This window comes from Phyllostomus hastatus, unplaced genomic scaffold (genome assembly GCF_019186645.2).
Source record: "Phyllostomus hastatus isolate PE091 unplaced genomic scaffold, TTU_PhHast_1.1 phas_scaffold_1066, whole genome shotgun sequence".
Classification (NCBI taxonomy): Eukaryota; Metazoa; Chordata; class Mammalia; order Chiroptera; family Phyllostomidae; genus Phyllostomus; species Phyllostomus hastatus.
The window spans coordinates 10,664,498-10,688,035 of NW_025334004.1; the positions used below are offsets into that span (position 1 = coordinate 10,664,498).

At 50.6% G+C, this 23,538-nt stretch overlaps 1 protein-coding gene across 1 annotated transcript in view; it reads left to right on the forward strand.

Annotated features, from left to right (window-relative positions):
* Positions 1-23,538, forward strand: part of UBTD1 (ubiquitin domain containing 1) — a 53,066-nt gene that overhangs the window by 27,571 nt on the left and 1,957 nt on the right. The window contains exon 2 of the mRNA XM_045854163.1: positions 21,121-21,348. Coding sequence (XP_045710119.1) covers positions 21,121-21,348 — 228 coding nt within the window. The remainder of the gene's footprint in view (positions 1-21,120; positions 21,349-23,538) is intronic.

Consider the following 23,538-nt stretch of genomic DNA (forward strand, 5'->3'; position numbering starts at 1 on the left):
GTTACAGAGAAATGCATCCTGTACTGTGCCCAGCACTGAGTGATTCCTGGTTTGATTTTTTTTTAAAGATTTTATTTATTTATTTTTTAGAGAGGAAAGGGAGAGAGAAACATCGATGTGCGGTTGCTGGGGGTCATGGCCTGCAACCCAGGCATGTACCCTGACAGGGAATCGAACCTGCGACACTTTGGTTCACAGCCCGCACTCAATCCACTGAGCTACGCCAGTCAAGGCCCTGGTTTGATTCTTGATTCAAGACCGATCCCTGAGCCAATCTCTAGGGGTGGAACCTGGGCCTCTGCATTTCTGTGGAGCTTCTCCAGGTGACTGATGAGCAACAAGGGTTGCAAATTGCCTTTCTAGCATTGAGCATCAGATTAAAAGAAAACCAGGATCACGGACATACTACTGATGACAGCTTGGACGGTACACGCCATGTTCCCCAGCAGTATGTGTGTGCATGGAGAAGAACAGAGAGAAAAATCTCCCAACAGATCAAATTGTCGGCTATTTTGGGTGATAGGATTTGGGTGGCTTAACATTTTTTCTTTTTATGTTTGTATTATGTATTTTTTCTCCATTTAGCATATGGCAACTTTTAAACAGCTTAAAAAATGAAAAGAAAGGCAGCTGGACAAGGGAGCCCTGACTGTGCCCAGCACAGCAGGCCCTGGGGCCGCGCCCTAGGCTGCAGCTTCCAGCTGGCTCCTGGGGATGACTCTGGCATTGAGTCTAGAACTTGACCTTTTAGCCCTTTCTGAGCACCAGCAGATTGCCTGGTGACTGGGGTACCTTGCAAACTGCTGTAGACTATTCCTAGGCTCTGAGTAGGCTGCTCTGTGGTTTCCAAGTCCCCAGGTGAGGAATGTGATGAGATTTTAGTGAGAATTTGCCACTATAAGGTAGTCTCACAATGGGTCCAGAATAGAAAAGCTGAGCTGGGTGGGATGAGGGGTGGGGCCACAGACCAGGGGGCCAAGGCCAGAGGGGCATTGCGACACCAAGTCAGCTGGCAGGCAGGAGGTCAGGAGGGGCAGCCCAGTAGGACAGGGAGGATTAGAAAGGTAGGTGGGGAGCAGGTGGCAGGGGACCGACCAGGTTGGAAGCAGCCAGCCAGAGGGAGCGTCGGAACCAAGGTGTTCTTGGTTTGCGATCTCTTGGCTCTGGAGCTAACCAAACAGCTAGAGTTGTCGGGGTGGGAGTTGGGGGTGTATGTGCGTGCTTCCTTGTTTATTGTTGAGCACCATCTTCCTCCCAAAAAAGCATTTATGAGTCTTTTTCCCATTGTATTTCCTACCAAGGTGGTGAGTTCTTTCTCTCCTTAAAGCCCCATTGGTCTTTGTTCATGCCTTTTATGGCCTTCATCACTTTTCAATTTTTGTGTTCTTGTTTCCAGGTGTGTCTTGGGCCCTCCCAAGGCAGGATGGGGACTTTTGCATCTTTCCGGTCTTCATGGGCCATGGTTAAGCCTAGGGAAGGTGACAGAGTGCTTCGCATCTGCTTTCCTAGCCGGAAAGATCAAGGCCAGTGCTAGAGCGGGGAAGGCTCTGCTCCTGGCCTTGTGGGTGGCCTCTGCCTGGTGCTTCCCTGGGTCACCAAGGTGATGAGATGCTCACTGCAAGCAGATCGCATCCTGGCACAGGGCTTTCAACCTCAGCAATTCTTGACCTCCAGCTGAGATGAAACTGAGAGGATGCCTTTTCCAGCAGCAGGGAGCTGAGCCCACAGAGCTGCCTCCCTGTCCCTTTGGTGGATGTGCTGAAAACAGATACCTTCCACTGCCCCGGGTTTACCGCCCCTTCCTCTTCCCCATCACCCTACTGCCACAGTCTGTGTGGATTCATGGTGGGGAGGGGGCTTGGGGCAAAACAGGTGGTCTCCTCCTAGCACAAAGCTACCAGCTGCATCCTGTCTGCAACGGAGCCTTCCAGGGCCTTGCTTTGCTTTCTCCTAGGTCTCAGCACTCGGGAGCTTACCTTTCTCCTGTGCTCTATGGGTGGGGAGGGTGGGAGAGGATGAGGAGGCCGCTCCCACCTGGTCTCCAGCCGGCGGAGTACACCTGAGAGAATGAGAACTGACCTGTCTGCCCTGTCCCCTTGCAGCCTCCTCCTTCCAAATCTGACTCAGCTCTTGCTTGACACAGATTTTAAGCCCTTGTCAAACTGGTCTCAGGGAAGGCAGGTGATGTGGGCCATGGCCCAGCTGCCCCAGATGGCAGGCCCTGCAGCCTTCTACACTGGAAGACCCTGCAGACAGGGCCAGCTGCAACTTTCCTGGCCACTCAGCTGTCTGCCTTCCCCTGACTCAGAGACCTAAGGATGGCACCACCAGGAGGTCAGCTGGCATCTGCTTTTGGGCAGGTCCTCTCCATTGCTTTCTTTCCAATTCTTAACCAGAAGACCCGAGTTCTCATCATCCCCCCATGTAAGCTTTTCCTTGGTTCCTTCTCTTAGCATTTATTGAGCACCTATTGTGTGCCAGGCACTGACCAGCCTGAGCCCTCAGGCTCCTGAGATGGGTAAGGTCCAGCCTTTCCCTTATAGCTGTTTGTGGTTCAACTCAGAAAAAGTGACTCAAATGGGAGCTTTACTGGGTCCAGGACAATTAGAAAGGCTCTTTCCTTAGAGACGCCTTATGGGTAGAAGGCACCCAGAGCCCCAGGTGAGCTGTCTCAGCCTCATCATGACACGGATCTTTTATGGTCTTCCCCTGTAAGGCTCATAAAATTTTCTATGAAACCACATTTAAACAAAAGCTTAAGGAACACACACACCGAGTCCCTTAAAAATAAAAGTCAATGCATATATAAATATATATCCTAGAAAGTAAAAGGCCCATCACCACACCCTTCCCGTGCAAAGACTGGCATGTATTCCCTCAGTCTTTGTACCTGCAGATGCTATAAACCTGGGTTCGTGTGGAGCTGCCTGTTTTCTTGGGAAGCACTTGTCTTCAGAGGGCTACCATCTTACTTGTGACAGTTACTCCAGCCATAGACCTCGGCCCAGAACAGAAACGGTGTCAAGTTCACAGTCCTCCTTTCTCTCCTTACCGCCCACGTTGCGCCAAGTCAGCACCTTAAAGCCCTGTGTTGAACCGTTGATCGGCCAGGATTTCAGCTGCCTCCCACCACTCTCCTCCGCCCTTGTGCCCCAGGCTCCTCTTCCCTCATGCAGGAGGACTGTGCAGGCAGTGGGCGAACCCCCCTGGGTATCGAGATTGGGGACCCTCCGGGGTTTCCTACCCATTCTTCCTGCTCTGGCCATATCTCTCAGCTCCTTTGTTCCTGGCCTCCAGATGATGAGTCACAGCGCGTCCAGACCTTTCAGGTTGACTGAAACATGTTTTCCGGGCTGGCATTCTGTCAGCTCAGTGCGAACCACTGGTTTCCATATGCTGATCAGAAGCTTTAATTGACAGATATGCCTTAGCATTTCCATTTGAAAAAATTTTAATCTAACTGTAGTTGGAGAGGAATCTTTTGAGACATGGGAGAGGGGAGAAGGTAATAAGAGGTCTTTGTCATGGCAAGGTGGGGAGTTGCCCTGCAGTCCCCCAGTGGTGGCACAGATGTTTAGATTCAGAGCTAGTCAGCCAGGGCGAAGGAACATCGAAAAGGAGAAAGCGGGGCAATCGTGTGGGGACCACGGTTTGATTTAGAAATGACTCTGCTCACCACATTTCAGACTTGTGTCCAAATATTTATGTAGTCCTGACTTTGTCAATGAGGAGTGAAGCCCAGTGTTTAGTAGGAAGCCCATAGGCCAGGGCCGTGGGCACTCATTAGGCCCCTCGGGGTCCGGGTGGACTCATTGGGCCTCAGCTGGTCTTGCAGGCTGCACTCGCTCTCCCATCCCGAGTCCAGGCCTTTGCTGCTTCTGTGCCTTCCACCTGGAATGCCGCCTCCTCCCTTACCCTCCTTTAAGGCCCAGCTCACAATGTTTTACCTCCTCCGTGAGGCCTCACAAATGTGCTCATTCCCTCTACTTCCCCACAATCTTCTGAATCTTTTATGCCACTTCCTGCTTTGTCTGGTGGTGTAGTCAGTCATTCATTTGTTCGTTCATGCATTCATGCATTCATTTAGTTAATACTGAGAACCTTCTCTGTGTAAGGCACCAGTGCCACTGTGAAGGAGAGACCAGGGTCCTCCCTGCCTGTTAGCGACTAACATTCTATGGGGGAGACAGACAGAAAAGTGAACCAAAAAACCACAACAGAGTTGGGATTGATGTTACGTAGGAGAAAAGGGACTAGGGTGGGGAATGGGGGAGCCTACTTTAGGTAGGTTGTCGGGGAAGGCTTCTGAGGAGGTACTCTTTAAACCCTGAGACACACTTAAGGTAATTAAAATATCATCCTCATTTTCTCAGGCCCCCGGAGCGCTTGGCAGGATCTTGAAGACAGTGGGTGCTCAGGAATTGTGTTGACATGAATCTGGGCCATGACCTCTTTGTCTGGGCCTCAGCACCCTGGGAGCCAGTAATCGTTGTCCTCTCCCGCCTTAGAGCTCCCTAGCCCCACCTCCAGCTGTCATTTGACCGTGAAGAATTGGGTTACCTTTGGGATGGGGTGGCAGGGTCCTGTGAACGTGGGTGTGGACCAGCAGGACTGCTCCTAGGACAAGCCCGAGAGCATCAGGTGCTTAATAGAGGATGAGACGAGGGGCTCGTGACCTCCAAAAGCCTGGAGGCTCTGCATGTGACTTGTCCTCTTGCATCTGGACCCTCCGTCAGGGATGTTTTACCTCCCCTGGCCCACCATTATTCCAGGGTAACCTGAGGCCAGAGCTTGGAAGCTGCCTCTTCCCCTAGCAGTGGGCAGGTCGCTGGGTGTGGGGATGAGTGCGGGGCTTGCCTCCGCTTGCCCTCTGAGCCTGCTGGAGTCTGCTTGTTTCCAGAGTCCTTGTCACACAGGGTCAGAGCTGGAAGTGGCAGCTGTAAAGGTAATCCAGTCCGGCTCCTGCCCACCCCTTTGGCAGATGCATAAACAAGGCCTGGTTGGTCGGGGTGTAAGCTCCCAATATAGGCTTACCTCGTTTTATTGTGCTGCTCAGCTACTGGCTTTTTCACAAACTGAAGGCAAGCCATCAGCACCATTTTCCCAATGGGCTCAAGTGATGGTTAACATTTCATAACAATAAAATATTTTTATTTTTATTTTTTTAAAGATTTTATTTATTTTTAGGGAGAGGAAGGAAGGAAGAAAGAGAGGGAAAGAAACGTCAGTGTGCGGTTGCCCCTTGCACACCCCTCACTGGGGACCTGGCCTGCAACCCAGGCATGTGCCCTGACTGGGAATCGAACCAATGACCCTTTGCTTTACAGTCTGGCACTCAATCCACTGAGCCACACCAGCCAGGGTGCAATAAAGTATTTTTAGACATAATGCACACTTAATATTCAATGAGACTATAGTATAGTGTAAACATAACTTTTATATGCACTGGACAACCAAAAAGGTTTGTGTGACTTGCTTTATCGCAATATTTGTCTTATTGCAGTGGTCTGGAACCGAACCTGCGATATCTGTAAGGCCTTTCCACATACCTCTGCTCTGGGGTACAGCAGTTTGCCTGCCTATATGTGTGTGTGTTGGTGGGGGGGTTCTTTGAACAAAATTTGTGTGTATCATTTATTATGCACTTTACTTACTTTTAAAAATATGCTACAGAGTAACACATTACAAGGGTTTCCTAAATTATGCATTCAAGTATTATCAAAATAGGAGTATGAACATAATATATCACAAAACCAAAAAGGACTCCTGTGCGTCACTTGCGTGATTCAGGCCAGGCCCAGACAATGATAGGTGCTCATCCGGCCAGGGACTTGTCGTGCTCGTCCGGACGTCCGCGGTGCCTGGCACTGGTGCCTGACTGTGTGAGCCTGAGCAGCTCCCACTTGAACAGGCCCCCATGGCTGTTTGAGGTCTCTGTCCATGGGTTCTCACAGCATTTTTGTTTTGCATAGAATCTCATGTGTGTCTGTTGTTTGTGTTATCCCATGTGCTTTGCCTTACAGTTTCGTGCAGGAGTAGTAAGCCTTGGGGGTGGCGGGACAAGGATCTTGCCTTAGCTGTCTTTGTGCCTTTTATGAGCTCCACACGGGTCTTCCCGTGCGTGGATTTGAATGGAGCCTTAAAGCCAGAAGGGGCTCTGAATCCATTAGTTTAACCTCTGCATTTTATAGACGGGTGCCCAGATGGGGGCCCTGAGAGAGATGACCGGTATGCCCCAGGTCGTAGGGCTGAGCCAGCCAACCTTGGGCCAAAACGTCCAGCCTTCATGGCTGAGTTGGGAGCTGCCCTGGAGGTGAAGGGTGCCTGTCCCTGAGAGACCCCGGGCGGGCAGGGTGCGTGGGAGCTTAAGCCCACTTGCACCTTCGGAGCCTGGGGTCCCTGGGAGCCGTCAGGAAGGTATCCAGAGGAGTGGGCATGTGGGTGTTGCCTCTCCCCCTCCCCCGGCAGAATCACTTTACCTGCCTTACATGGTAAGTGGGTTTCTCTGAAAGGCATTCACTGTTTTCTTTGAAAGAAGGTTTTTGCTTAGAAAAGAGCTCCCCTGGCTCTGGAGACCCTCTCCTTGTTTAGTTTGGGGGCCAGCCCTTGTGGCCTCTGGAGGGTGGGAATGTGCTGTGTGGGAGGACTAGGGGGCCCTGCCTTTCCTGCCCTGCATGCAGCTGCCAGGGCCAGCACCTAGAGGCTGCGCGGGCCCTGTGAACTCCCTGCCCTTCCTGTCCACCACCACGTTCACCTCGGGCGCAGCCAAAGCAAACCGCTCAGGAGGAGGTGCCTGGGCAGCTGAGGCCCTTTCACACCACCACCCCCAGTGGCACGCTGGGGGGCCATGCACAGCCAGCACCCTGGGCCAGTTCAGCCCCCTCTTCTCAGGGGCTGGCGCCTACATCTGGAACCTTCTCTGTGGAAGGGGGAAGGGCGTGGAACTTGCAGGGTTGGGGCCACAGCCTCTTGCTCCAGCAATCTGGATTCTGTTAGCCTCCTGTGGAAGGGTGAGGAAGCCTCACTTTTTAAAAATTTTTTTTCTCTTTACTTTATATTTCATGGGAACTTCAAATAACTCAGCTAGGCTATACACAGAATAAGACTCAGTAATAAGTGCTTGTGGATGGAAATGAAATTAGACCAAAAGAGGCTCATCCATTGGTTCATCTCAGAAGTGCTTCCTGAGTATCCCTTAGACCAGCTCCCATGTACTGAGCGCTCACAACCTACCAGGCACTTGGCACTCAGGAGAGGTGGTATCCTGTGGGAGTTTCAGAGCCAGGCCACCACCTAGCCATGTGGCCTTCCTATTGGGTGGCTTATACAATAAAGGGCGTAGGACAGTGTCTGGCATATAAGAACTTAATGAATGTTAGCCATGATTGTTAATGTAATGGTTATCCCCATTTTCCAGGTGAGGAAACTGAGGTTCTTGGAGGTTAAATAAGCTGCCCGTCATGCAGGTGGCAGCGCCAGGGTTCCATCTCAGGTCTGGAATCTGCGGTTTTGGGCAGCCTACCTGCACTGCTTATCTGGCTCCCGGCTAGGGGTCAGGCATCCGGATGCCATCACTAAAAAGACCAGGCGCTGCCTTGAGAAACTTACAGCCTGGTGTGGAGGCCCACACATACAGGCATCAGGGAGTGAATCTCTGGAGTTACCACATGGATTATTAGAGTCAGGCCGGGCTGGGTAGGAGGCAGGGTAGGGCTGGCAGCAATGCTGTGCCACATGAAGGGCTGGTCAGTAGCTTTGCCAGCCCGGCCTTCCCTCCTGGGCTGGAAGCAGAACTGGTTCTGTGCCTGTCAGCTGCATGTATGTGTGTGGGTGGGGAGGGGTCACCACTTTCTTTCCCCACCTCCCCAGCCCCAGCCGTGTGGTTCTTCTCACGACCTTGGGGAGGTGGCATGCAGGACAGTAGCTGGAACAAGGCAAGCCCTGGGCTGGAAGTGAGAGGACCTAAAAGCACTCACTAGACTCCTGCGCCTGCACCCAGATCCCTGAATCCCAGTGTCCTCGTCTGTACAGTGAGAGTAGTAGTACTTGCCATGCAGGGCTGTTGTAAGAATGAACTGAAATTATGTAAAAGAAAAACTCTTTATAATGCTAATTCTCTTACTTATACGAAATGGTAATAAGTGTCACCATTTCTGAGCTCCTACTTCATGCCTCACACATTACTAGGCAGTCATATACAGTAATGCACCTCATATAATCACCACAATAGTCCTTCCAGATGGTGTGATTGCTCCCATTTTACGGAGGTATAAACTGAAGTCCAGAGAGGCTCAGCAGCCTGGGGTCACACCTGTGAGGGGTGGAGTTGAACGTCACACCCAGATCCTCTCTCATTCCAAAGCCACCTCTCTGTGTTCCAAACCTTCTGAGTTATGTCTCCCTCCCAGCTTCACTCCTCACTACAAAGTTACTGGACCAGCCCCAGCTGTCAAGGGGCCAAGCTGAGTGAGGCACTCCTGCCAGGCCAGCCACCCAGGCCTGGCAGCTGAGGGGAGGCAGGGATGGCGGGATGGGCTCTACCTGCCCATTGCCCCCAGTTGTGGTGGGAGCAGCAGGCTTTCCTCCCTGCCAGTCTGGCAAGTAAGTTTTGTCTGCCTGTGAGTCACACGGCTGTGATGAGTCAGGTTTTTCCCTTCTTCTTGCCCAGAACAGCTGGGGAGGGGGTGGGAGGGTTTTCTTAGGAAATAGGACCTCCCTCGCTCCTCTCTCCCACCACCCCCCTTGCCTTGGAACTGCTCATCTTCTATCCATAAGTCTGTGGCTCATCCCTGGAGAAAAAGTCCTCTGTGTCCTTACAGAAAAGGGTGGGTGTCTGGGTGCTGGCCACACAGGCTCAAGACATGGGGCTTTAGGCTGAGCAGAGTTGGGTGGGAAGGGCCCTCCTTGTTATTAAAGAGGGTAAGATGGCTAGTCCAGGGCTGTCTGACTCCAGAGCCCCTGCTCTTGGCCTCTTGGCTCGGCCCTTTTTTCTTCTTTCTGCAAAGAGGGGCTTAACCTTGTATCCTCTGGACAGTGCAGCCAGATTTCCCCAGGCATAGCTCCCCTGAGCTATCTGCCTCTTGCCTTATGACTGGCCTGGCTGGGAGCCTTGAAAGAACTGTCCAGATGGCCAACCTCAGGCAGGCCTGGGGTTCTCCCTGAGCAACCCCCTGCTATGTGATCTCAGAGGCCTAATTAAACACAGTTGAAGCAGCCAGCTAGGCCGGGCAGCCTAGTTCCAGATCAGTGCATCTTAGCCCCGGCCACACGTTAGAGTCATCCAGAGAGCTTTTACACCCCTCTGATGCTCAGGCCATACCCCAGAGCAATTAAGTCAGAATCCCTGGGGTAGGTGCCAGGCAACTGTGTTGTTTGATACACCACTCTGCGTGGTCTCTTGAGAGCCTGCCCTCCAGGAGTTGACAGCCAAGTTGCAAGGACAACGCAGTCCGAAGGGAACACGCACATGTAACTCAGGCTGGTGTGGGATGCTCACGCCCCCCAGGAGAGAGGTGTGGGCCCCTGCATCCTGACAGATGGAGGTGGGGACCAGGCAGTGCTTGGGAAGGAAACCAGTGAGGCCACTGGCCTGACAGGGCTGTGATTCACGGGGTGTAAGAAGGAAGGGGAAGGAATGAGTCAGGCACAGCTGCCTGTGAGGCCAGAGCCTGGCTTTGGAGGATAATGAACGTGCTCTAACGAGGATTTCTTTGTTGATGCGCAGACCAGATGTGGGTCCTAGGCTGTGCCACATGAAGAAGTGAGTGAGCCTTGAAAAGATTGGGGTTCCAGATCTCGGGGTGTTGGGCATCTGTGTGCACGCACTTGACCAAGGCATCTCTCACAGAAACTCCTGGGGCATTTCAGCATCTCTGTAAGCTGCAAAGAGGGGCATTTGTGTTTGGCAGATGTGCTTGGAGAGGTTAAGTGCCATGCCCCGGGTCACACAGCAGGAGTCACAATGGCACCAGACCCAGGCCTTCCGATTCCCAAGTTTACCCCACTCAAGGCACAGACCTGAATGACAGTAACTGAGGGCCAGCTGCTGGGGTGTGGACTATAAATGAACACTAGGACTGAAAGAATGGGGAGCCACAGCCAGCGAGAGGGTCATAGGCCTTCTCTAACTCCAGCCCAAAAAGTTCTGGCAAACTTGCTGTCCTAGTTGCTGTGGAGTCAGAGGGGTCGGTGCTCACTCAGATTCAGAAAGTGAGGTCTTGGTGCTGGGCAGACCCCACCTGGGCTTGGGGGGTGAGTTAGGTGAGTTGGGAGGAGGGTGGGTGAAATAAAAACAATAGTGGGGGATAGGGATCTTCAGTCTGGAGAAGAGCAAAGTGTCAACCCTGTGGTAGCAGTTGGGTCATTCCAGACAGCAGAGCCAGTGGATTCTAGGTCAAAATAGTAATGTTAATAATGTTAATAATAACAATGGCAAAAACAGTTTCAGTGACAGTAATAAGTGCCTACTCTGTAGCAAGTATGGTTCTTGGGTGTGTAGTGTGTTTAGATTGAGGAAACAAGGACCAGGTGAGGCGTGGTGCTAGACAGATCACACCTGGGGTGTTAGGTTTCTTGAATTTATATAGTCTTCTTGATTCTATTAGTCAGTTTAGTATGTATGTAGATATCTTCAATTCTCCCAACCTCCCTAGGATGTGGGCTGTTAATACTCAGTACTTCCCAGAGGAGGAGACTAGAAGGCTTAAGGCGTTTACCCAAGGTCACTTAGCTGATTTATGATGAAGCTGATGTTCAAACCCAGATCTGTCTGCCTCCAGATCCGCTTCTTTGTTCTACTCCCTGCTACATAGTTAGTGCTCAGTAAGTGGTGACTGTAAGTGTGTTAACTTTCTAGCCACCTGGTCCATCTAACAACAAAATAAGCTTCTTCTCATGGCATAGCAAGTGCGCCATCCCCAGAAGTGCCCAGAGAGGCTGAATTGGGGTGGGAAGTTGGTCTCCATCACTGAACCCCAAACCAGCCGTGTGGAATTAGAGTTTCGGACTAGTGCCCATGTCTGTGTTTCTGTCCAGCCCACAGGAGACCTGGGCACATGATCGGGCCCCCAAGCATCCTGGGAGGCCCCCACTGCTAGGCCCTCTGTGTCCCTGTGGGAACTGGAAGGTCAGGCAAACTCGTACCTGCTCCACTCTTGATTGCAGTATGTGTTCTGCTTGCTGCTTTTCCCACTGATGTATTTGTCATCTCTGTGTCAAACTCCTAACGTTTAATATTCTAGTTAAATGCCCTAACTAGTGTGGCTTGGTTGGGCATCGTCCCACAAAGCAAAAGGTCGCCTGGTTGATTCCTGGTGAGGGCACGTGCCTGGGTTGTGTGTTCAGTCCCCAGTCAGGGTGCTTATGAGAGGCAGCTGATTGAAGTTTCCTGAACCTTCTCTTTCTCCCTCCCTTCCCCTCTAAATCAATCAGTCGATCAATCTGTAAATCTGTAAGTGGCTGACTGCACCTCACTAACTCATCACATCCTTATGAGGGGGATGCTTTTAAAAAATAATGTTCTAGTTATAATTCAGCTTTCACTGGCCAAGGAGTGGTTTGGTAGCATTTACCTCCCACCCCCACTACACACACATGCGCACACACAGCGGGCCCGAGCTGGGGGTTTGGGGCAGGCCGCATCCTCTCTCAGGACCTTGTTTTCTCGTCTGTAAAACAGAGAGGCTAAGGGTAAGTGACTTCAATGTCACTCCTGGCTTTAGGATGCTGCCATACTTGGGGGCACCTGCCCTGATGTGGTCGCCTATGTCCGAGTGAGTCGCTGTGTCCGTTGACACCCAGCGGGTGTCAGAAGTCAGGCTGTGCCATTTGACCACCGGACACCTGGCCGCCAGGCACCTGGCTGCCAGGCTGGGACTAGCCCGGATCTTGCCCACGGGGAGCCCCCTTGACAACAGGCCTGAGGAAAGCACAGTGGTAGCGATGGCCTGGCTCTCCTCCCTCGACTCCTGAGGTAGCAAGAGGAGCTGGCCAGATACCATAGACCTTTCTAGCAACCTCTGGAGAGTTCCTGTTTTATTTATGAGCTGCCACCCTCCCCCTGCTGCCCCAGGAAAAGTGCTGACCCTGTGCCGTGCAGCCGCACAGGAAAGTGGGCATCCATCAAGCTTGCTCTTGTCCCTGTCAGATTTAACCTCATTTAACCCCTACATCCTCCTGCACTGTGAGGCAGCGATGAAGAGTTCCCCACAGCAGGATTTTTCAGAATTTCCCCAAATCACAGCAGTTTTAAGGAAAAAAAAAAAGACAATCACCTTTAATTCTTTTAATTGCACAATTACTAATTATTGCTAATTACAGTAGCTACTGGTTTTTGTTGTTGTTTTTTTTTTTTAAGCATTGAGCAGAGTGGTCTCTGTAATCCTTACGGCAGTCCTCATGGACTTAGTGTCCTCTTTACAGGTGGGAACACAGGTTTAGAATGTTTAGGTCATCTGACTGCATCTACCCGTACTCACACAGGTGGTTGAAGTAAACCGCATTCCCCGCCCCACCCCAGCCCCTCCAGTCCATCTCCGAGTCCCATATGTACGTGAGTAGCCAGATTGGAGAGAGAGGCTATGCTACTGTGTCTCCGAACTCATAATTGTCTGTGAAACTGCATGTAATCAAGGTTCCCTCTAGAGCCGGTAGTCCCGGAACTGATCACATGCAGGCCAGGCCTTTGCTGCACCTGGGAACAAACACACCAGTACATGGTGAAGGTGGGAGATACTCATTACAAGTAAGGAATGGGCTGTATTTTTTTTTAATATCATATGATCTTGAAACGAGGGATTTCCCAAGCAGCTAAAGTTTGAATTCTGCCTGTGGAGTGCAGTGTTCTCTCCCAGCCAGCCTTAAAAAGGAGCTGTTGGTTGTATGGCAGGTTAGATCCCCAAGTCGACCCTGAGGGTTTGGGGGTTCTGTTGGCAGTCAAGACCAGATAAGCCAGTTTTCAAGCAGGGGGCAGCTTGGCGAAGTCAGCTCAGGTCAAGGGAAGAGCTGGTCAGTGCCCAGCCTGGCATGCATGCCACTTTTCACCCTGCCCGGCCACACACGGCCTGGCCCTTGGGCAGAAGACAGAGGGCAGAGGAAGTCCCTGCTCCCCCCAGTAAATGCATGCGTTGTGTGCAAGCGCAGAGAAAGTGCACACTGTCTCCACGGTAAGAGTGCCCCTTGTCCACACCCACAACCACCCGAGCAGGGGGCCTCTGGCTAGGTTTATTTTTCTTGGCTGCACTCTCGCCTCTCTGGTTGCCACGAAGGTTCCAGGCTTCCACTGGGTGTGGTTGCTGACATCCAGCCCCTCGTCGTCCACAGGCAGTTTGACTGTGCAGCTCAGGGACCACTTCTGTCCCCCCAGACTCCCACCGCGGCCACCCCCTTTCCTCCTCTCTCCCTTCCTCACAGGGATTTCTTACAGGGAGCCCCAGCTGGGCTCCCCCAACCCCTGATCTCCCCTCTCCCCTCTCCAGCCAGCTCTTCCCGCTTTTCCTAAACCTCCTGCTCCCTCCATTCACTCACTCATTCCACAAACAGTTTTTGAGTTCTCCTGTGTGCCAGACCCTGAGCCTGTCTCCAGGATCCCAGAAATGAACTGGGGGTGGTCCCAGCCTCAGGGGGGAAAACAAGGTCATTGCACAGAACTGCACTTGCCCTGGGCTGGGTGTCATCCCAGAGCCGTGTAGAGCTCCCAGAGGAGCCTGGAGTCGAGTCCTTCAACCTGCCCTGGACCACCTGGGACCCAGTGTGCCCCATGAGGGGATGTGGTATAGGAAGCCTGGCTTGTCACTTAGCAACTGGCTCCACCTTTCTCCCTCCCAGAACTTTGGAGCTGGGAACTCTGGAGCTGGGCTGGAGGGAATGAATGGGAAAGAAGGGCCTGTGCACTGTAAAGAGGCGACGTGGGGAGGCCCCAGCTGAGCAGAGCTGGGCCAGCACTTTTCCCTCCGAAGGTTACCCAGGCTCTGAGGGTCATCCTGGGCTAAGTCCGACTATAAATACCACACTTCCTGAAGGGATTACCTGGGCTTCACTTCCCTTGGCTGATTCTCCTCAGCCAAGCTGATCCTCCTTGGGGCCTGCTGTTCCTCCTGACCCCTTATCCCCTCCGTCAGGTGCCTTCCCTTAGTCATACCTCTCCAGCCTGCTGCGTGCCAGCTGAGACTACCAGGGTGCGAGGGGAAGAGGAATGAATCGAGTCTGCGTCTTGGTCAACAGGCCCGTGCAGCTCAGGCTGTTGGAATGGGCAGGCCCTTGTCCCTGCTTTCTCCTTCCAGGAACCTCATCTCTCATACCAGCCAGAACAAGCCCAGACTTGTCACAGAACCAGTACTTCTGGGGAGGACACTGTTGGCCCTATCCCTGGAGTAAGTAAGGGCCTGGGGATGAAGCTTGTTAACAGTGTGGAAATAGAGTTTAGGGACTGTTGCAGGTATAAATAGGGCCATCTCCTGGCTCAGGTGGACTGATTGTCCTGGGAAATCTCTGGTTCCCTTGGCTGGTCTCAGAATTAGTGTCACATCCCAGTGGCTCAGTTGTGCCAGTCCCTGAAGCCACCATAAGGATCCCTTGGGTCCGAGATCAAGAAGTGAAGGAACTGCCTGACTTCTCCCTCACACAGACTTTTCTGCTTTCCCTGCCTGCCTCTTGTGCTCTTAGTTGTCATTCCTCCGCCATGCGCTCCACCCTGTCTCACAGCACCTCTGTCAGTCCCATTTTCAGTTCAGCAGACAGCTTCCTGAAAACCTGCCCTGGACCAGCGTGCTGTGAGGCCTGGAGGTAATCAGAGGGAAGCAGCCAGGGCCTGTCATTCTCTGGGGGTTCTTGAGGATCCCCTCTTTTGTGTAGCCATTCTGAATTCAGCAGGGTGAATCAGGTAATGGGAGCACATGTACACACTCATGTACGCGTGCATGCGCACACTCTCAGACACACACCAGCTCCAGGCAAGTTAGAAAGGATAGTTAGTGTTCTGTCTCCCACTCTTCTTTCAGTGGCCTCCCTTGGGGGTGGCATGGCCAGACACCATTCATTATCGAAGCCAACCCACAGCGTCCACCATCATTATCCTCCCCCGACCCAGACGGCGTGCCCTCTTGCTGTCCAAATCTGCTCTCAGCAGCAACTTTGCAGATGATCTGTTGAACAAACTTATGTTAACACATAGATGAGCCTGCCATTTCCACTTCTGTTTTGCTGTGTTTACCTAGGGGCTTTTTCTATCAGAATCTCTATATACCCCAGCTTAGCCCCTACCACTCCAGTTTAATGAGTCTGAGGTGGGCCCAGGGAGTCTGCCTTTTTAACCAGCACTCCAGGAGATCCCAGTGCAGGTGGCATTTTGGACAACCCTTCAATACCACAGCTTGTGCCTCTGTGCTCAGAAACATACATTCTGTTCTCAGTCACAAATATCTTTGCTGTTCCCTGCCATCACAATCACAGAAACCCACGATTTTTGTGGGTGTTTTGTACCTCCCTGTACAGGTGTGTACCTTGACTACAGAATGGTCTTTTGTTGTTGTTTTTTTCTAATCTCTCTTTTGTCAACTTCGTTAGGGATAAGGACCATTTCTGTTATTCTGTCTCTGACCTGGAACTTATCTAGGACAGGTGGAGACATAAGTAGAGGCCACTAGATGCTCCTGCTGCTGAAACCAGCAGAGCCTGTCCTGGCCCTGGACAGAGTCACTCAGAGCTAGCTGCCAGCTACTGAAATCTTAGAGGTTGTTGACCTTGAGCTTTCCGGATCATCAGCACCCTCACACCCCTTACTTGGCTCTGAAGCTCCTCCTACTTTGTTGAAGCTGCTCCCCAGGACTGTGTGTACTTTTCCTTGTTAGCAGCTTTCCTTGTATTATTCTTATTAGTAACAAATTCCTATTGTAGAAAACTTGGAAAACATAAGCCAAAAAACCAAAAACTTGTAACTGCCAAAACTTGTAACAGGTATAACCAGTTAACATGTTGGTGTAAGTCCTTCCAGTCTTTTTGATACATGATTTACATTCTCTCTTAGAAACAGAAGCTGGAGCGCAGAGCACTTGCTGTTCTGTAACCTTTTCTCGGTATGCTCTGGACATCTCCCGTGTCACTCAGCACCCTCCCGCCCGTCACTGAATGTCTGCCGTGGGTGCACGGGGTTTCTGTAGCCTTCCCCTGGATGTGTGCAGTGCCAGTTTCCAGCTTCCCCCTGTGTAAAACTGCGCTGAGTTAAACGGCGCTGTAGATGAACCTTCCCCACACACTTGTGATTATTTTCTTAGAATACATTCTTAGAACCAAATAGCTGAGCCAAAGGGATGTACATTTTTAAGTTTTTGGGTACATACCAAATGCCCTTCAGAATGTTTGCACCAGTTTGTTCAGCATATAAGAATATTCACACCCTTTCCCATGCCCATATTTTTGACTCAACTAATTATAAGACATTGGAGTTTTTTTTAAGTTTATGGAATTAAAAATATTCATCATCAATTTGCTTTTATGTTTGGACAAAAAAACTTGCTTTTCTTTGTATCTGTGTCTAAGATTGTTGGCATCATTGCATAGGGATTCATACATTTTAGCATGTTTCTCATACATGTTTGCCTTGGGCCTGCAAAACTTTTCTGGATATTTTGGTGCTATTTTGACTCACTGATGAAGGAAGCCAGAACCTGGCCTAGAGATGCTGCAGCTGCCCCCTGCTGGCTGTGATGTGTAGTGCCGTCTGAGGAAGTATGGCTGGACTCCCGCTGCCCTTTCTTTTAAACCAAAAAAAAAAAACGTTTAAAAAATTTTACTGAAAATTTACTGACTGTAGAGTGAAAGGAAGGGAGAGAATGAGAAACATCAGTTTGTTGTTCCACTTACTTATTCATTCACTGGTTGATTCTTGTACGTGCCCTGACCAGGGATCTGACTTGCGCTCTTGGTGTTTTGGGATGAAGATCCAACCGTTCGGCAGCCGGGGCCATGCTGCCCTTTTCTGATAGCATCAGCCCCTCCCCCTTCCCGCTATCACCAACCCATTCCAATATTTTCTAGTATTTTCAGCCTGAGAAGGCCAGAGTGCAGAGTGAGGAATTTTTTAATCGTGGTGTACTGGGTAGTGGCAGATGCTGTTCATACCGGGAGAGGCTCACTGGCATTGTGTCCATCCACGGGTGAGAAGTGTGCCTCTAACAGGAAAGTGTGCTGCTGTCTGTGTTGCGGTGGGGGGGGTCTGGAGATGAGGTATCCAAGCAAAGCATCCTCAGGTGCCCGTGGCCTCCTGAGATGGTGACTTTGAAAGGTGACGCCACGGGACTGTGTTCATTTTGAAGAGAGCGAGATGCGTGTAGACACAGTTACACTTCAGGTGTCCAGGGCTCATCAGCCCAGCACCCTAAGTTGTTAGGAAAGAACCTACACGTGACCACTAGAAGGGGAGGAATCCAAGCAGGAACAACAGAGGTCCCGAAGCCTAGACTCTTTCTTCGTTAGGAGCCTCTTCCTGACAACTGAACACTCTTGTTTCACAGCGCTGACAAGCTTTCTACACCCTCAGTGGATGAGGAGTGGCCCGTTAGCTGGACCTAACTTCCATCCACAGGAGCAGCAGGTAGACACAGATGAAGACCAGTAAGGAGTGACCTCTGGCACAGAGGAAGGAAAGCTACAAATCAGCTCAGGAAGTTAAAAAGCCCCCAAGGTTGGGGTCATTGAGTAGAGGGGCAGATATTCCACACCCTAGAGGTCCCTGAAGGTGTCACTGCACAGAGACCATGAATCCTGCTGGACCAAAGCTCTTATCAGAGAGTCATCACTGCTGAAGGGTCAAAGGGAGAAGGGGTGAGAAATCGTGCAGCAGGGTCCAGGCAGGAATACCTCTGGGCCCAACCTCCGCCAGAAATGCACGGACAGAGCTGATCTTCTGTTCCTCCAATGCCTTCTTTCTGTCCATCACACTTCAGCCTTTCATTTGGTCTGGTTTTGTCTTTGGTGGCTGGTGTGAGGCAGGGATCTTGTTTGATGCGTTCATTCCTGCATGGAGACCCTCTGTCCCGGCACCATTCATCAGTGGCCCGTTTAAAGAAAAATCTTTCATGTTTCTCCTCTGCTGCTCCACAGACTACTTCTGATGCTAGTTCCATGGGTTTTTCCCACACCAAGCAATTCTCCAATTCTCATCCTACCCAGAATTAGCACAGAGCCCACAGAAGAAGGGCTCAGTCCCACTAGCCTGGCCCCCACCCCAGGCTACCCTCGGCTTCTGTTCAACTTGGCTGCAAATTGGAGATTCCCATGACCCCCTGCTTGGGTTTCATAATTTGCTGGAGTGCCTCTCAGGACCCAGAAGAGCAGTTTACTTACTATTGCCAATTTATTGCAAAGGATATTTTAAAGGATACCAATGAACAGCCGGGTGAAGAGATACAGGGGTGAGGTCTAGAAGGGTCTTGAACACACGAGCTTCTGTGCCTGGACTTGAATGGCACCACCCTCCCGGCACGGGGATGTGTTCAGCAGCCTGGAAGCTCTCCCCACACCCCATGGTTTGGGCCCTTCCTTGGAGGATTCATCACATAGGCATGATCAGTTATTAAACTCAATCTACGGCCCAGCCCCTCTGCCCACTCCAGAGAATGGGGGGCACAGCTGGAATTCCCAGAATATCATGGCCTAATCTTTCTGGTGCCCAGCCCTCACCCAGGATCCCGGCAAGAGTCTCCTCGTTAAAACAAAAGACACTTGTGTCACGCAGGAAATTCCAAGCAATTTAGGAACTCTGTATCAGACATTGCTATCACTCAGGAAGTTACAAGGGTTTTAGGAGCTCGGTGTTAAGAACCAGGTCAAAGATAAAATAGTAGAAGACCTGGGGGCAGAGCCGATACATGTATTTCTAATGTCATTTCACATCCATCTCACACACACGTGTGCACACACATACACACACACACACCCTGTCTGCAGTGTTCCTTCTTACTTGAAGCACATTTCTGTGCAGGGCTGGGTCTGTTTCTGGGCTGTTGCATTCCGCTGGCCCTCTGGTCTGTTCCCATTCCAGTCCCACACTGACCACGGCTTTATAATTGGCGTGGACAACTGTAGTGCGAGTTTTCCCACCCTATTCTTTTCCAGGATTATCATTATTCTTCTGTAGAAACTTCAGAATCAGCTTGCCTAGTTCCTTGCAGAAAACCTCCCAGTTGGGAACTTGATGGAATTCTGTTACACTCTAAGACCAGTTGTTGAATGTTGCTTGGTCCCACTCTTCCTGTTGCATCCTCCTGGAAAGTCTGGTGACAAACGTCAGGCCGTCTGAATTCCAGTTACTTCTAAAAGCCTACATGGTTCTTTTAATTTCTGCTTGGATTTCTTTATAATCTCTTCTTCACATTTTTAAGGCTCTCTTATTTCTTAAACTTGGTATTTCATAATCCGTGTCTGATAACTCTCATATCTGAAATTTTTGTGAGTCTGATTCTTCCGTTTGCTGTTTTTGCTGGCCCTAGCTCATGTTGTCTTGTTTCTGTGGACGTTATTTTAAAAAAACAAAAACTATGACCTTATTATTTGTTTTCCTTGGAACTTTGTCTCAGAAATTCTTTGAAGCCTGGTTTGAAGATGTTTTCTTCCTACAGAGATTTGGACCTGCATTTCCTTCTGCTAACCCGGGGACACTTTAAATTAAATGTCTGGCCCAAGAGTTTTCTGCCTGTACAGGTACCAGCAAACCCACAGGAGGGGGGTTGTACATTCAGTCTGACCTGAGGGGGAACCTCAACGCTGTCAATTACTGTGTGACCTCAGGCAAGTCGTTTATTCTCCCCGCCTGTCCTATCATCTGTGAAATAGCGATAATAACCCCTGCCACCTAAGGCTATGGCCAGGATGAAATGGGGTAATGGTAATGTGTATAAATAAAGTGCTTGCGTGGCGTTCTTTCACACAGTTGGTAAGCAGTGAATGTCATTCTCTTCCCCAGAGGAGCCCCCCTTTCCTGCCCAGCCAGTGGGGGTGTCCTAGTGGGAGCCCCCAGCTTCAGTCCCGTCCCGCTCCTGGAGGGTCTAAGTGAGGGTGGGGGCCAAGTGCTTTAGACCAGGCTCCTGAGGCTCATTCTGCTCGAAGCGTTGAGACAACTGCGTCTCCTAAGGCCTCTGAGAGACACTCGGGCTTCAGCCTTGACCGAGGTCCAGAGTTGTCTAGGAGGCCACGTGGAGCTAGGTAACAAGAAAAATGACATTTAACAGGCTCGCTTTCTGCTTCAGATGCTGCAGGATTTTTTGGTTCATTGGTTATGGTTTTCTTAAAAAAATACTCTTTGAAATTATATGGTGAAATATGAATAACATTAAAATTGTTTATAATCTCAGTCATGGGAATATGTATTGACAGTAATAGAAATGTGAAATAAACAGAAAGTTGTATGTTGGCATGAAAATATTTTAAATTCTTTGTACAATAAGGAATATAAAATGTTTAATAATATGAATCAACTACATTGAGAAAAATGGGGAAAAGCAAGCTAGGTGGAAATACATCAAGGTGTCAGTAGTGGTCGCTTCCGAGTGGTGGAATTCTCGAGTGATGTTTTCCCCTGATGGCAGAATGGTACAGACGGTAGTCAGAGGGTGGCCACTGGGGTCAGAAAGTCTTGCGTTAGGTGGGTGCCTGTGCGGCCTTAGACAGACGACAAGCTCTCCGGGCCTCGGTTGCCCCACTGTTGGGCTGTTCTGAGGACCAAAGGGACAATGGGTCCAAAGCGCCTCGCCTGCGATCAGGCACGGGCTGGCTCCGTGAGTGGTGGCGATGGCTATTTTTACACAGCTGTATTCTCTCTAGATCTTTAAAATCTGAATGTGTACTACCTTATAATCAATTAAAACTTAATAGCCACAACAACAGCAAAGACAGTCTGTGCTTGGCTGACCAAGTATTTTATGTTCCCAGGTTGGGTGAGGTTCCAGACTCGTCCCTAACTCCAAGGATGGGGCCAGAGATCTTAATAGTTGGGATCCACTGCACTGGGGTTAGGGTGGGCCGGGCGGTGGGTCTTGGTCCTGGCCTAGGGGAGGGAGAGGCTGGGAAGACGGTGAACCACAGACCTGGCTTTAGATAAGCTGAGCTTCTCCCTTCCCTCCTGCCCAGGACGCAACGAGCCCCTGAAGAAGGAGCGGCTGAAGTGGAAGAGCGACTACCCCATGACGGACGGGCAGCTGCGGAGCAAGCGGGATGAGTTCTGGGACACAGCACCTGCCTTCGAGGGCCGCAAGGAGATCTGGGATGCCCTCAAGGCCGCTGCCTATGCGGCTGAGGCCAACGACCATGAGCTGGCGCAGGCCATCCTGGATGGAGCCAGCATCACCCTGCCGCATGGTGAGTGGGCACAGTGGGGGCCATCAGTGCCCTTTAGGGTCGGGGAGAAGCCGGTGGCAGGCACACCAGGAGTTGCCATCCAAGCTGGTGGGTGGCAGGTGTGGCTAGTCACTGGTTCACTCGGCAGCCCTTAGGAGGGTGGACCAGGAGTGAGCTCACGGAGGAAAATGAGATACAGCCCCTGTTTGCCCAGTGAGGGGAAGGAGAGGTGCCAGCAGGCCTCAGAGCAGTGTGATGAGGACAGGTGAAGGGTTACTCAGGGCGCTTTGGGATCCCCGAACATCTGAGGTACGAACCTGCTGTTGGGGCTTATGTGCTGGGCACTGATCTAAAAGCTTCTGCATTATGTGATTTACATTCGTAACAGCCTGTGGGGCCGTGTAAAGAGGGGGTAACAGTAGAATTCTATAGAGTCTGAGACCTAGGTTTAAGGTGTAACATGAGTGTCTCTGTTTCCCTGCTTTGTGATCCTGAGCTGGGAGCTTCTCGAATTTAAAGTCTCAGTACATTACTTCAGGTGGGGACACCTACCTCACAGGCTGATTGTTGGGATTCAGTGAGAAACTACAATATCATTTGGTGTAGTCCTGGCCCTTAGTAGCTGCTCAAGGCACAGTGAGTGTATTTCTACATGCAGTGCGTTGTAGGGGTAAGGAAACTGAGGCCCACTAGGTGCACCCCCCCAGGTCAGACATGATCAGCAGGGCCTGTGTTGTTTCATTTGTCCCTGCAACCCCAGCACCCAGTACATATGGTGAGGAAAGAGCTGTTGAATGAGCAAACGGAAAGTTACATAATTTGCCAGGGCTGTACAAGCCGGTACCTGGCAGAGCCAGAGTGCCAGCCCACGTCTTCCTGACTCTGCCTTGAGCTCCTCCCCGCTCATCCAGAACACATGACTGCAAGGGTTGGTTTGGGACTATGGGGTCTCCACGACAGGTATATTAGACTGCGTGGGCTGCTGTGACAAAGGACCACAGGCTGGGTGGCTTATTCAACAGCAGGAGCTATCTCTCATACTTCCGGAGGCTGGACAGCGCACCGCCAAGGTGCCGGCTGAAGCAGTGCCTGGCGGGGCTCTCTCCAGCTTGCAGACGGCCACCTGCTGCTATGCAGAAAGAGTGAGCACTCTGGTGACTGTTTTTTTAAACTTTTAATTTATTTATTTTTTAATTTTTAAATTGTTTTTGCTCCATTATACTGCCCCCCCTTCCCCCGCAGCAATCACCACACTGTGGTCCATATCCACGAGTCCTTTTTCTTTTTTGCTCAGACCCCTAACCTACCCCCACCTCTCTAGCTGTCATCTGCTCTCCATCTATGGTCTGCCCCCATTTTCCTTGTTTGTTCATGTTCAGTTCGTTAGATTCCACATATGAGTGAGATCATATGGTATTTGTCTTTCTCTGACTGGCTCATTTCATTTAGCATAATGTTCTCCAGGCCCACTCATACTGTTGCAAAGAGTAAAATTTTCTTCTTTTTTTACAGCCAAGTAGTGTTCCATTGTGCAAATGTTCCCTAGTTGTTTTATCCACTCATCTAATGATGGACACCTGGGCTGCTTCCATATCTTGGCGATTGTCAATAATGCCGCAGTGAACATAGATAGGGGTGCTTATGTTCTTTCAAATTAGTGTTTTGGGTTCCTTTGGATATATTCCCAGAAGTGGGATTGCTGGGTCGAAAGGCAGATCCATTTTTTAATTTTTTTAAGGATTTTATTTATTATTTATTTTTAGAGAGAGAGAAGGGAGTAAGAAAGAGAGGGAGAAACAACATGTGGTTGCCTCTCACGTGCACCCCACTGGGGACCAGGCCTACAACCCAGGCCTGTGCCCTGACTAGGGATTGAACCGGCAACCCTTTGGTTCACAGGCTGGCACTCAGTCCACTAAGCCACACCAGCCAGGGCCACTTTTAATTTTGTGAGATATGTCCATACTGCTTTCCACAGTAGATGCACCAGTCTGCATTCCCACTGACAGTGCAAAAGGGTTCCCCTTTCTCCACATCCTCTCCAGCACTTTTTGTTTCTTGATTTATTGATGACACCCATTCTGACAGGTATGAGGTGATATCTCATTGTGGTTTTAATGTGCATTTCTCTGATAATTTTTGACATTGAGCATCTTTTCATATGTCTATTGGCCATCTGTATGTCCTCTTCAGAGAAGTGTCTATTCAGGT